The 14,997-nt window shown below is 42.9% G+C and overlaps 1 protein-coding gene across 4 annotated transcripts in view; it reads left to right on the top strand.

Moving 5' to 3' along the window:
* The first annotated feature begins 475 nt into the window (after nucleotides 1-475).
* ADGRL4 (adhesion G protein-coupled receptor L4) overlaps nucleotides 476-14,997 on the top strand; it is a 124,265-nt gene continuing 109,743 nt past the window's right edge. For all 4 annotated transcript variants that reach the window (XM_048498716.1, XM_048498719.1, XM_048498718.1 and 1 more), the window contains exons 1-2: nucleotides 476-1,199; nucleotides 2,993-3,157. In XM_048498716.1, coding sequence (XP_048354673.1) covers nucleotides 1,079-1,199; nucleotides 2,993-3,157 — 286 coding nt within the window. In that variant the 5' untranslated portion in view covers nucleotides 476-1,078. The remainder of the gene's footprint in view (nucleotides 1,200-2,992; nucleotides 3,158-14,997) is intronic.

Here is a 14,997-nt window from a genome sequence, read left to right on the forward strand (position 1 = left end):
AAGTATTTTCTGTGTAGTAAAAGAGTCAGACTGAGAGGTTGCAGGCATCCGTTTAATATGAGCTCTGAAACAACTAAGCTCCAGTTAATCAAGAGCTCAGGAATAATACTAGGACATAACATAGACATACACATGCACAATATTCTCTACTTCTTTTTCTCATACCTATGTACATTTAGCAATTAGGATTGACCACTTTCAAACAATCACAGCAGTCATAGCTGATAAAATTCCTAGCAAGAAATAGCATCTATTCCCTGACACTTTGATCATGTTTGTGCAAGAATATTTTTTTTCATTCCAAGTTAGCAAAATTATTCTCTCCACCCCCCTCCCCATGTTCCTTTACACTCTTTTCCTTCTTTAATTGTGATAACGTCACCCCATTGGGGGCCTCAATATCTACCTCTCTGCTTAAGCCATATAAGAGCTGGCCCTGAAATTCCTTGCTGAACATTCAGCTTCCTGCCTTCTTCCTCCCTAAGCTTTGTATCTTTATTTTCCACACAAAAGAAATCTTAGTGGATTTCCTGTACCTCCTTCTTATGCTACTGCTCTTAAAGAAACAGACATTCTCACGGAGTCTAGCCATCCTTGAGCACTGAAGAAAAAAAGTCCAGACAAAAGCAATGAGGATTGCCCAAGAATTCTGACTTTTGTGACTATCTTCAGGCAAGGGGGATGGGAGGCTTCCTGTCGCTTTGCCTCCACTTATTGCCCCTTTCAGCTTCCAGAACATTTTCTGCAGTCTTCCAAGATTCTGGCAATCTCCTTTCAATCTACATCTCCATCCAGTGTGCTAATCTGAATAGTTTCTTGTTTTCTTTCCCTGCATTATTTTTTGCCTAGGTCCCTACCACCTCATCTGCTCAATTCTTCTGCTCATGCGCCCTATCCTCAATCCCTATCCTCACTCACATTCCTTCATCCACTCTGTCAGTCTTTTTTTCCCAGCTGAGTTGTTCTTCATTATTGGCACACACTTTGTCCTATCCTTCAAGTTTCTGAAACAGTGTAACTAAGGACGAATGCCAGTCTAACAGTAGCAACGTCACTAGGATTTCTCTCTGTTACGGGCATGTGTAGACATTTTACAAATGCTCATGTGTTCTATAGCAGGACTGATCCTTTCACTACAAAAGGATTTACCACTGAACTCTTCCTAAAATCACCACCCATGAAACTTCTCCTGTTCCTAGGTAAGTACTTTTTTTCCCTCCAAATGGAGACTGAGTGTAAAGTAAATGTAGGAAAGAGAACTCATGTACAGGGTTTGAGAAAGGAAGAGACAGCATGTGGGTTATGATAAGTCAGACCTTTAAGAGGTCCTTCTATGGTAGTTTTTAAAGCTGACTGTTGCTGCCAGGTTTGACAAACCCATTTTTTTCAACAGGGAAATTCTAGTGGTTGGGTGGGGCAGTGAGGCAAACACCAGTTCTTAGTGGAAATTGATGGAAAATTTCCATTGGGTTGAATGCATTTGGACTGCTCTTTGAGATTATATAAACCTTTCTGTACTGAATCATTTGTAATGCTAGCTTGATGCTCAGATATGTCAGATCACAAAAGTGCCCAGAACATTTTTAATCTTAAAAAGTTATCTGTACAAAATAAATACATATTATTAATAATGAATAATACACTAGAGAACCACATCTAGATTATTTACAAAGTTGTTTAATGCTAACCTTGCAAAAATGTTGGTCATTATTATTCATGGAAAAGGGCTTCCATTTCTACTGAAGCAATTAATCTTAGAATTGTAATGTCAGGGTCATAGCTGTAACATACCTGTTCATTAGACCACCAGGCAAGAAGCTTGCATTTTGTCCATCACTTGGCAAGATAGCTACACAAATTGGTTCTCATTGTTTATTTTCTAAAAGTATGATTCATATCCTTTTTTCATATTGAGATAATAAAGGTTATTATTATGGAAAAATATGTAAAGTTCTGAAAGTGAAATGTTTGTGACACAGTCGCCAGGTTTAAAGAGGGATTAGCAACCCATCTGTGATTTAGTTATCCCATCCCCAAAGAAAGCCACTAACGCCTGAGGTGTATACTTCTCTAAATCGTGGTCATAGGACTGAAAAATGGGAAACTGCTCAGAACTGTTGTTGCTATTGCATGTAAATGTTATCTGCCATATGGCTGCATAATTGTGCAAGTTTTTGAAACACGTAATTTGAAAATGCTTGTTAAGGGGAACCGTGCTGATAAAGTTCATTCACTCCCTCTGCTGGGTTAATTCAAAAGGATAAAGAGTGGTTTGTCAGTTGCACCTAAGAGGGCAAAAAACAGAAAAGATGGCGATCTTTAAAGCTATTTGTAAACCGTTGTGAGGCATTTTTGTGTGTACATAATTTTTGTGTGCTAAAATATATTGAAGCTGGTTTCTTATGCCAAATTCCCACTTGTTCTTCATATTCACAGTGTAGTAGCAAGATCCTTTCCCACATCAGCCGTCCTAATAATGTGTCAGTTGCCCTGGTTCCCTTTTTTCAGGGCCTAAATCAATGGGTCAGTTATGCATTTGAAGGCTTTCACAGCCTTGGGCTCTCATACTTATCCAATGACATTCCCTGGTCTACTTCCATTGATCTACTTCCATTGCCAACTGCTTTCTTCAGACAACATTCTTCTTGTTGTAAACTCCCTCAGGATTACCCATCTGGCAAAGTCAACCTTTTTCTGTGAAAGGATCGGCCTTTTGGAATGTCTTATCCTAGGAGATGTGGAGGGTACCTTCCTTTTCAGCATTCAGGAAGTCATGTTAAAAAGTGTAATGTCAAAAGGCATTTGGAGGGCAAGTGCTTTGGGTGGATCTGGCTTTTGAAAAACTTTAAAACTTGTTCAGGGACTGTGATGTTGTTTTATATGTTTGCAACTTGTTTTTTTAATCACCTTCACTCTAAGGAGATAAGATGGGCTTTCAGTATTTTCAATAAACAAATAAATTTAAAACTAATTTATGTCCATTTCTGTTCAGTCTTTATGTCCACATTACTAGACCATAGCTGCACCTATGAGAACTGCACCAACACATGCCATGAACATGCCAAATGTGAAGTTCGCAATGGAGTCCAAGGCTGTTATTGTAGTCCAGGATTCACTGGCCCTGGAATAACTGGACCTGACAAAACCGGTTGTTACGGTAGGCCACCTCCACTTCAACTTGTTTTGTTCCAATTACTGTACAACTTTCACTGAAATACTTTACTTACCTCTTATCTTGACAACAATAGGGACATATCAGTATGTCACCAGGGTATGGGCAAGAAAGACACTTTCCACCCAGTTCCCCAGATGGAGGTTCTGTTCAGAGACTCTAATGGACTTTGAGGCCCAGTCACTAAAATTCTGCTTCTCTTCACCCTGTCAAACCTTGCTAATGTGCATTACGTCACATGAAGTGCTTTACTTGTGGGCTATGAGGTGATGACAAACAACAGTACAAAAGTTACATAGGCCGTTTCACGCGCGACCCAAAAGCAGCAGCCGATGGCGTGCGCAAATTCGCGGCCCGCTTTATCAAAAGCGTTGCAGACCCAGGGCTGCTTGATCAGCCCGCCCAGAAATGTGACCGGTTACGCCCGGAGCTCTTGAGCCCGGCGTCTACGGCGGCGTTCGCCTGCGCGCGCCTGGCCGTGCAGGCCAGCCATTTGTGGCGACAACTCCGTGGCGGCTGTTACCATGCAGTCGTCGATCGTCACGTAAGGGGAAAAGAGTGGTTTGGCGTTTTCACAGATACACCCGTCTTCGGCGGGTTTAAGCGTTTTCAGCGGCCAGTAGCGACCTACCTCGCCGCTCTTGCTTCGGCAGCTCTGGCGGCTTCTTTTTCCGTTGCGACGACGTCATATTTTGCCCGTGCGGAAACGGCCATAGTTAACATTCCTATTCTTGAAAATCAGTTGTTGAAGTGAAGAACTACTATGTTGCTTAAAACTCTTTCCAGTTAAGTCAACTTCCACAGTTTCTGATATAAGCCAGTAAAGGACAAAATCTAAAGATCATAAAAGTCATTCTTAATATGCATACATCAAACAGAATACTCCCCTTTCAAACTTTTCTTTACACAGAATTCTGTCCTACTGTATCAGCATAACTTTTTTCTCACTTCAATGGGAATCTTTGGTGTGGCTGTGGATGTATCTGTGTGGATACTCCCATTGTTGTTGCTATGAGGAGGGGTACAGCGAAGCTTCACTTTTAAAACGAAACAGGAAGGCTTATTTGTTTATTTTATTATTTTATTTTGCATCCTGTTTTTCTCCATAATTGGGACCCAAAGCAGCTCATATTGTTTTTCCCCTCCTCCACTCAGTCCTCACACCAGCAATCTTGTGAGCAGAACTGCCAACTCTGGCTCAAAAAAATTACTGGATATTTGGGGAAAGAGCCAGGGTAAAGTAGAGTTTTGGAAGAAGCAGCAGTGTGATACCATGCAGTCTGCCATCTGAAGCTGCCATTTCTTCCAGTGGAACTGTTCTACCAGGAAGTCCCATCTGAGGTTTATAATCACCCTTGTTGGCCAAGCTAGGCTGAGAGATTTCAAGAGGCCTAAGGTTACCTAGCAGCCCTCCATGGCAGAATAAGGATTTTAATCCAGCTGTCCTACATCTTAGTCTGACACCTTAACCACTATATTACATCATCTTGTTGCTCTTTGCTATCTCCTCCTACTTTTAGTCCTTTAAAGAACTTATTCCCCTATTCCCCCCCTTCCATGCTTAGTCAGATTGTAGCATTACTGAATGACTCAGCAGAAAATGGGGGTGGGTGGGAATCAGAGCCAGTTTTGTGCAGGTGCAATGGGAAAAAAGAAGAGGAACAGAAGCAGCAAAAATGTGTGGTGTGGGAAAGGGATATGTTATTCACATGCTTCTTGCTGCTACTATCATGGAGATACAATTTATGTTATTCATTTGTCTAGACAATCTACATGTTGCTTCTTCACTAGAATGAGAAGAATTACAACTAGAATCTCTTGATCTCCCTAATCACTGAAATGGTATAATGCCATACAAGTTCCATTGAACATGATCCAATACTTAAAAACTTTATATGTTCTGATTTCACTTTCTTTGACCCACAATATTTCCCTCATCCTGGAATTTTCAAAAATCACCAATGTGGCTATTCTTTTCAAAAATCCTGCATTGAACCCACTACTGAGCAAACACCACAGGAGCAGAAACAGTTTATTTTTACCGCCCAGCCACCTGATCTCCCCGCCCTGCCCCGCTGCCAGCCCGCCTGAACTCCTGACCTGACATCATGTCAGTCTTCAACTCTGCTGAGCTGCCGACCTTTGCAGCCCACCCTTCCCAAAACATTCCCCCAAGCACATTTTCTACTCACAGTATCAACCAGGTGCCATTTTGCCTGGGTTAATCAGGAGTGGAGTCCCAAACATTAGTTCCCCGTTAATCTATTTCTCCCTTCCCACCCCAGCACACAATCTATCTCAGTCTTCTCTCCTTGCCAGAGCTTCACCAGGTGAGCCTGCAAAGGCTCCCACCCCACACTTTGCAGTGCTTGATGGCTTTCCCAGAGCTGCTTTAGGCTTCCTGAGACTCCCTCCCCCTCATGTTGTCGAGGCAGCTGCCAAGCTCCCGGGTGCCACAGCAGAAGCCACCACCAGGATCCTGAAAAGCTTTATTTAATTTTGGGAGAATTTAAGCCCCCAATGCATTTTGTAACTATTTAGTTTTTTCTGCAAACCCTGTTCCCCTCCATGGGCGACTAATTGTGTGTTACTAACACAAAGTTCCCCCGCAGAGGGCTTTACAGTGGTTGTTGAATTCTTTTCACCATGGTGATGATATTTAGGCTGTTTTTTAGGCAAGGTATTTTTTTTTGGTAGTTCTGTGCATGCTTGTATAGACATGGATCTGCAAGATTGAAAAGTAAAAAAAAATGCCTGCCCCAGCACAACGCAGCAGCCAATCAGGAAAGCCCCGAGCAGATCTCGCTGCAAATCCGCTGAGAGTGGGGAGTTTTGCATGGCTACTATGTTGCCAGGAACAGGGTCATTTGGGGGCCGCAAGCTTCAGTGGGGAGCATGAAATCGTGCTCAAAAGGTCCCGACTATTTCCAAACCGGTTTCTATCTAGTTTCACTTTTTCAGTGGGGAATCGGCCGAAAGGTCACTCTTCAGACTCAGGCCTAGTGAGAATATTGTAGAATGCCACATGGAAATCTGTAGTGGCAAGGGAGTAATGAGAAGACATCACTCTGCTCTGCTGTGCAAATCGAGATCATCTTCTACTTTCAGAAAAGGAGCCATATCTTTATGATCCTTATCATGAAGCTTCCATTCAAAATATAATAAATTTGGGGGAGTTTCTGCAAAACTCATCGTATTCTGATTAAAACCAGGACACCTTCTTTACACAAAGGAACATTTCTAGCAGGACTGTAATTGGGGCGGGGGGGGGGAAGGGGCAGAGTAGCAAACCATGAAAAGATGTGAAAAGTGATTAAAAGGAAATGTTTGTCGGATGTAAAAATGCTGATAAGGAATCCAGTGAATAAAGGAGGTTAGAGGGCTGAACAGTTTCTTTATATTACAATTACAGTTTTAGGTATGAATATAAACCATATCTAAATGACAGAGAAATAAAATATAAACATTCCATAAAGTCCCTATCCAGAAACAATTCAGACTTCTGAAAAACAGTGGATGACAAAGAAGAGTGAAAATCAATGTAGCAAAATTCTTTTTTCTTTTTCTTTTTTCCAATACAAGATCAAAATGAACTGACATTCTTGCAGCTTTCCTGGGCTGTTCTGTGGTTTCAGAACTGGTTGCTTCATGGCTGCTGACTGCCAATTTGCTGTTTTGCCAGCAAAATGCAGGATATTGACATAAACAGTGTGATCACAGTGTTTACTTTAACTTTCTAAAATATGGCAGGACAATGAAGCTGAGCTGTTTGTTCTATGACGGCAAGCAGGAAGACTAAAGATACAATAGCCACAAGATTCCCTTGTAAATGTTGACTGTAATTTCTGTTCTGGAAGATGAATCAATTTGCATCAGAAAGCAGACACAACTCTTCCAGGTATCCTGAGAAGGAAATAGGACCATCATGTCTGCTTTTCATTTCAGATGAAGTCAAGACTATGAAAACGCATTATGCTTTTTTCCTCTTTTTCCCTGAGTGAAAAGCTGTAAGAGTTGCCAAGGTTTCTTAGAGGTTTTTTTTACAGCCTTAAAAAAAATTCTACATGGAAGCGCACTTGTACTGGCAGAGAACTGAATAATTTCACAAGATTTAACAAATACATTTTGAATAGTTATGATAGGATTTATAATGTATGGATGATTTGCATATGCATACACATCACATGAATATATAAAGTGCTGGAGTTTAAAAGTAGTAATTTTGATTAAGAGACTCAGATGCTTATCTTTTGTGCCACTGGAGAAGTCTGCCAGAAAAGAGAAGCCCTGACGTGAGCTCTGTTGTGCTTACAAGTCATAAGTGCCACAGTCTCCAAAGTCAGTGGGGATTTCTGGGGACAGGGCTAGATGCCACTTACAGCAATTACCCAGGGCACAGCAATATCATTTTTTTCACCCAAATTTCTCCAGGAGCAAGGGATAAGAGGCAGGGACCAGGAGGTCTCCTACTATAGTCTCCCTACTCTAACATGCTGAAGCTAGTAACTCAGCAGCTGATACAAAAGAGGATGGGGCTTCTCTTAGTGTAAGTAACTCAGGTCGATTCCCCATGGGTGATTAATTGCATGTTACTAACACAAAATAACCAGGTTTCATGAACAACTCCTCACTGCTTGAGCGACGAAGAGGATTTCATTCTGTTTCTGGCACTTGTTCTACCCCTTATCCCGTGTCCTGGCAGAACCTGCTTCAAAGTACAACTTTTTCTCTAGAGCGTTTCCTATCCAGTTCCGTGGGGAGGAACAGGGGTGTAATCTTTCTTTAAACTTCCCACCGTGAATCATGACACAAATGCCACCAGTCAATCAGCGCTCGGCGGGCACAGAGCACTGCGCACGCAACCTCTTCTTCTGGCCGGTTTTTTGTTTGGGCTCTTTGCAACAGATCAATGGAGCACCAAGCCTTTAAACTGGCAAATTATGGGATGGCGCGTGCCTGCCCTTGTGCGCATCCACCAAGCGGGAGCTGGGGCTTAAATCCGTCTCCAGCCTGATTTATATTTTTCGGGGAGGGGAAAATGAAGCAAGCACCAGGCGGGAGGGGAGTGGGGGCATGCGTTTGGCTTCCTCTCCCCAAGGAACCTGCAGAGGGTGATCCAATGCATACATAGGAAGGGATCTTTTTGCCTTCCCCCTCCCCCCTGCTAGTGGACCTCCTCTGCAACTCCAGCAATTAAATCCCCTCTGGCTGCTCTGCCTTGAACTTTGAAGGCTGTGCTGGAGGCGCCTTGCTGCTGTCAGAAGAGGAGAGAGGAGGGGTGCTTTTGGGGGGCAGAGAGGGTGACCTGGGTTTCTTTCCTTCACAAGCTGGCCTGGGTTTCTTTCCTCCGCAGCCAGCAGAACCGTTTGGGGCCAAGTTCCCCACTGGAGAAGGAATGGGTAAATTGCATTTCTTCCAAACCCCCTCTTCCCCCTTCTCCTCTGTAAGGAAATACTTTTTTTAAAAAAATGTGCAAGGTCTGGACACCTCTGCAAGAAAAATCTCTGCCAGACTTTGCTGGAGCGGGGGAAGGTCCCGCCCCAACATTGCACGATAGCCAATCGGGACAGAAACTCAATGGAGAGCATGTGGAAGTGGGGATTGCTGCATTTCTGGAAACCGAAATAGGGCCACATGTCTTTGCTGAATACATGCTGCGGTAGGGAGGATGAAACCCTGATTAAAAGGTGCAGTTTTTTTTCAAAACCTGGTTGTATTTAGTCAGGGGCGTAACGAGGCAAACTGTAGCCCTGGGCAAAACCTGAGTTGGATGCTCTCCCCCCCCACGGGCGGCCACTCCACCACGACCAAATTTTTTTTGCACAAGGACATTGGTGCGTGTGGGGGGTGCATTTTTAGACATATCAGCACTAAAATTTCAGCGTGTCATCAGGAGACTGTCCTTATGCTACCTCCCAAGTTTGGTGAGGTTTGGTTCAAGGATCCAAAGTTATGGATTCCCAAAGGGGGTGCCCAATCCCCCATTGTTTCCAATGGGAGTTAATCCCCAAATTGTGTGCCCTATGCAGCTCTTTGTCTGGAGTTAGGTCAAAACTCCTTGGAATCAGCCGCTTGGCTGAGGGCTTTTAGATTCTGGCTGCGAATTCATTTTCTCTCGGACTGTAATTCCCTGGTCCACCGTCTGCTCTCTGACACCCATTCCAACCCCTGGTTTTCCATAATTGAAGAAAAAATGGCCTCTATTGGACTGTCAATGGATTCACTTTGCTCCTTGTCCTATTCAGAAGCTTATAGGAAATTAAAAGATCAACGATTGGATAGAGAGTTCTCTACCCTAATCACCGCAGCCAAGAAAACCTGCTTCCCCCTGTATTTTTCTCTTCCATTTGAATGGGACCACTTGGCACACTACCTGTATTGCTTAATAAACCCTGCTCAAAGGAGAGCCATAATGCTTGCCAGGTTTAATGTTATGCCTTCTGCCTTATTACATGGCAGATTTAATAAGCAAGAAAAGGCTAAAAGATTGTGCCCATGTAATGATGGCTCAGTTGAATCTCTGGCGCACCAGTTACTACACTGTCTCAGATTCAAGGAAATCATATCCAAGTATGTGAATCTTACTCCTTTACATTTACCAGATCTCCCCGATTTAATTAGATTACACTACTTGTTGGACAATCCTGATCCTTCTCTCTGTATAACAGTGGCAGACTTTCTCCTGGAAATTACTAAATGCCAGTAGATTTCCTTTGACCTAACATGTATTTCCTGTATTGTATATGCTTTTAAATCCGTTTTTATTATTGTTGTACAATAAAGGCTTGCAATGGGAGCTAATAGGAGATGCGGGCTACAGTTTTGAGGGTCCATAACTTTGGCCCCCCTGAACCAAACTGCACCAAACCTGGGGGGCATCATCAGGGCAGTCTCCTGATGAGACCCTGAAAGTTTTGAGACTGTGCCTTCAGAAATGTGCCCCCCCAGCCTGCAACCCACATTGACAGCAATACAGAAAACTCAATGCAGAACAAAGATTCTTGGGCAAATTTCTGGGACGTTCCTGAAGGGGGTGCATTTTTGGATGTATCAGCACCAAAATGTCAGGGTATCATCTGGAAACTGTCCTGATGTGACCCCCAAAGTTTGGTGCAGTTTGGTTTAGGGGGAGATGGGGGCTACCCTTTGCTAAGGAGATAGGGGCTACCATTTTGAGGGTCCATAACTTTGGACCCCCTGAACCAAACTGCACCAAACCTTGGGGGTGCCATCATGACAGTCTCCAGATGATACCCTGAAATTTTGGTGCTGATATGTCCAAGAATGCCCTCCCTGCAAGAACATCCCGAAATTTGCCCAATAATCTTCGTTCTGCATTAAGTTTTCTGCATTGCTGTCAACAGGGGTTGCAGGTTGGGGGGGCACATTTCTGAAGGCACAGTCTCAAAACTTTCAGGGTGTCATCAGGAGACTGCCCTAATGATACCCCCCAGGTTTTGTGCAGTTTGGTTCAGGGGGGCCAAAGTTATGGACCCTCAAAACTGTAGCCCCCATCTCCTATTAGCTCCCATTGGAAACAATGGGGGATAGGGGCACCCCCTTTGGGAGTCCATAACTTTGGACTCCCTGAACCAAACCTCTCCAAACTTGGGGGGTAGCATAAATTTTGGTGCCACTAGCCTAAAAACTGCGCCCCCTGCAGGCCAAAAATGGAAAACCACTAAAATACCCAAAAATGAACCCAGCATTTTGATGCCCCCCACAAGGTGATGCCCTGGGCAGCTTCCCACCTTGCCCAATGGGCATTACGCCAGTGTATCTAGTTATAATTTCTCAGTGGGGAATTGACCTCAGAGGATCTAACTACAGAGTACATAATTTTCTTGGTTCCACCCTTTGTTGGGACAATAGATATGGTCTGGAAGTTCCATTCTTCCTAGGCATATTTGCATCTCATTCAGATTGGGACTATGGAAAATAGAGGCTACCCTTCCTCTCCCCACCCTCAGCACACACAGAAACACACTGCTTTCTTAATTTGAAATTGCCCTTAGCAGCTGCTATCTGCCGTCCTGGGAAAAACTAATCTGGGCCCATAACTAGAAAAAAATATTTAGGTGGGGAGGTGAATGTAGTGTTGGTCAGCCCATCATTATCGATTTACTTTACTAGCACCAAAGCCTATTTTAGTTTCAAATAAAAAGCCCTCTAGTAAAGGGTGGGGGGGAGGTGAGCCAAACTCATTGCTTTGTTCCCTGGGTGGCTGAGTTGATGAAGAGAAGATAGTGGGAACAATGTTCCTTGGTGAGTGTTAAGAAGGATGTTGGTATGTGGGGAAGGTTGTTGTGTGCTTGTTACTTGGGAGGGGGAGTGCAGATCAGGGATTTGGAAGGCTTTTCCTTAGCTGGCCAGGAGGGGTGTTTGTGGGAGGGGGAGTGCAGGCTGGGTTTTCAGAAGGGTGGTTGCTTGCTTTGGGGATTGGAAGGAGCGTGTGCAGGAGATTAGGGGCTGTATTTTACCCCTCACATTGGGTTGTGGGGAAAACAAGGACTCTTCCATCCTACTATCTGCTAATTCTGTTCTAGCCAATCCCATAGATAATTCACCCTTAGGAGATTTATGATAGGATTTACACCTTTTTTTAAAACCTCAGATCCTGCCATTTTTTCATAGGGAATTTACACAAAAGACTTGTGGCAGATTTCACACCGATTCCTGGTACTGTTTTGAAGGGCATGACAAATGATTGATGGGGCCTGGCTCCTTTTTGCACCGCCATGGCAAATTTCGCATGGGCCCCTATAGCGGCATCCCACTGGCATATATAATACTGGTGGAGCCCTGGAGCATTTGCACGCTGAGGTGCGAGTGGCCCCAGAGTGGCCGTGGCCTGCTGAGATGCCTCCACATGGAGGCGCTTTCATTTTCTTTCCCCAGGGGTTGAAGGGCAGTGTGGGCATGCCTCCCTTTCCCTGAAGAACTCTGCAGAGAGAGAAAATAAGTGTAGGGGGAAATGGAGGTGCTGAAAAGCGACGCCTCCAACCCGGTGCCATTCCCACAGCGCCAGCAGGGAAATGCTGTTTCCCAAAAGCAGGGAAACAGCATTTCCGCCCTTGGGCAGGGAGCACGGTGCTGCCTTTTTGTGGAGGTAGCATCCATGTGAGCAATGCCCCTGAAACGGTGTTGTTAGCATTCCAGGGGAACTGTTTTTGGCCCATGCGGACTCAATCCATGTCTGTAGGCCTGGACAGATAGATCTGATCTCATTTTGCACTTGACAATGCACTTGTTCAAAGCTGAATGTGAAATGACTTCATTACAAAGCATTGTATCTGCAGTAAAATGAAGATCATTTACCTTCTTAAAATCTTAAAGTCAGTAAAAATCATTCCAGATTATTTAGTAATCTGGTTTTCATTGACCTTCCCATATAAGTGGCAACTAGATCTTTAATAACTGCTAAATGAACTGAATATAGAGTATTTTAACAAGTAACACAAAGAGCATATTATTTCCTGAATGTGGTTTCTTTTAAAATAATATGAATATGGTTTTTTACAATATTATTTACTGGAATCATTTAATATTCAGATTATAGCTCCTGTTTATCAAGCTATATGGTCTAAGTTCTCTGCAAAATATATGTTTTACTTTCTTTTCAAAAGTTACAATAATACAGAAGCTATTGCTATTAACAGAAGATAAGGCATATTTGGTCATCTCATATGACTATATTCTCTTCTACACTGGAAAAAACAGTGAGGAATAAATTGGAACAGCATAGTGGGAGGGTGTGGTGTGATAAGAAAAAGAAGAACTCAAGCACATTTTTTTGTGTTGCCTTTGAAAATATGAGAGAATAAAGGTTATAGTTTTAAGAACTGGGCTGGCAATTACTAGAAGTAGGAGTATCCACATGTGCTGTATACATATAACCAAAGTTCAGTGTCTGTGCTTGTACTGTGCATCTATAATGTCTGCACGAGGCTATAAAAGTAGCATGTAGGGAAAGATTTCTCTGTGCCTTAAATTCTGGACCATCAGTGCCAATTATGGGCAGCAGTATAAGACTCAGTGGGTGGGTGGTCTGAAACCATCCAAAGGAGTTCTTACATTCTCCCGCTGTGATGTTATTGGCCTTATATGCCAGAAGCATGTGGGCTGAGCGTATTTCTGTTTCTATTCTAGCTCACTTCATCTTTGCCTGAGGTTACAAAATGGTTCTAGTAAAGGCTGGCCTGAGGCATAGCTCTACCGCAAGGAACTGTAAAGATGTTCAGAAGGTCACTCACTGACTACTGAAGTTCCTTCCTCTAATCCTCCCCTCCCCAATCTGACTCTTGTAAGTGTTCTTACACTGCAGGAAGTAATGATCAGCTACAGGTTCTTGAGAACAAAAGAAAGCTACTGCTCATTTCTGTCAAAAGCTCTTCTCTGTTGAGAAGAGATCCCTGGTAATTTGAACATAATGATGCATTTTGCTTTTATTCCCATCCAAAAGGCCTGGATTGTAGTTTTTAGCAATCTTTTGGTTTAATTTAATGATAGCTAATAAGCTTAGAAGTTAAGCACATAATAAAAAGTGCCTTGCTCATATGAAAATAATATCTCTGTGAAGCAGCCTAGAGAGCAAACGTGGCAAGTGGTTAAGAAGTGGACTTTAATCTGGAAAACCGGGTTCAATTCCACACTCCTCCACATCAAGTCTGCTGGGTGACCTTGGACCAGTCACAGTTTTCTCAGAACTTTCTCAGTCCACACAGAGGCAAGCAATGGCAAATTCTGAATGACTCTTGCCTTGAAAATTCAACAGGGTCACCATAAGTTAGCTGTGGCACGCGCACGCGCGCGCACACACACACACACACACACACACAAAGCAGCCTAGCTGCCCCCAAGCTAGAATGTTATGGAGGGGGGGAACAATCCCTAGGAAAAATACAATGAGTTTTGTGGCACCATAAAGACTAGCAAATATAATGTGGCATATGCTTTCAAGGACCAGAGCTTATCTCTGGCACAAGGTTGACTTCACTTGACAAGAGCCGGAAACCATGACACACAAACAAGATCCTACAAGCTCTTATCCTACCATGCATTAGAAGTGCTATATGCAAAGTACCACAAGATTTCTGCTTATTTTTGCTGCAGCAGAACATCTCAACTCTTATGCAGAATTTTCTATGAAACAATAGAAAGTGCGTTTGTAGTACAAAATATTTATTGACTACTGGGAGAACTACTCAGAGCAAAAACTGAATATTATATCCAACAAATACAATCAGCATAGACATACTTGAAAGTAATCTCTGTACTGAGGAATGCATCACAAGATAAACAGAGTTAACCAAATATGTAGTTAGAGACTTTTATTTACAGTATTAATCTTGCACCATCAGGAGGGAATTAGTTAAATAGACATTGTTTGGAATCTAGATTCCTTTAATTAGATCACCTACAGTTGTGCTCAGTCTGAGAGGCACCTATTGGTACCACTTGACCTTTAAGGAACACTTTTTTTAACAACTACATTGAAGTATGACTGGGGACCAGTATTAAAATCCTCACTCACTGAATGACTGGGCCAGTAGTAATTTTCAGCCTTACCTACATCATAAGACTGTTTTGAGGGTAAACTGGAGAATGGGAAATGTATGTATGCCAGTTGGCCTTTGGGAGCAAAGATTTATTTATTTATTTATTTAAAAAAGCATTCAAGTATGGAAAATAAAACTCTGTCTTATTCTTGCCCTATCTTGCAGCATTCAATGCTTTCAGCAGTTTCCTTCAATCTCCATTCATTACTAACTAAGCCAGATTGTAAGAAAAAAACCCTCTTATTGCAAAAGAATATAATAAAGCAG

Source organism: Sphaerodactylus townsendi, linkage group LG05 (genome assembly GCF_021028975.2).
Source record: "Sphaerodactylus townsendi isolate TG3544 linkage group LG05, MPM_Stown_v2.3, whole genome shotgun sequence".
NCBI lineage: Eukaryota > Metazoa > Chordata > Lepidosauria > Squamata > Sphaerodactylidae > Sphaerodactylus > Sphaerodactylus townsendi.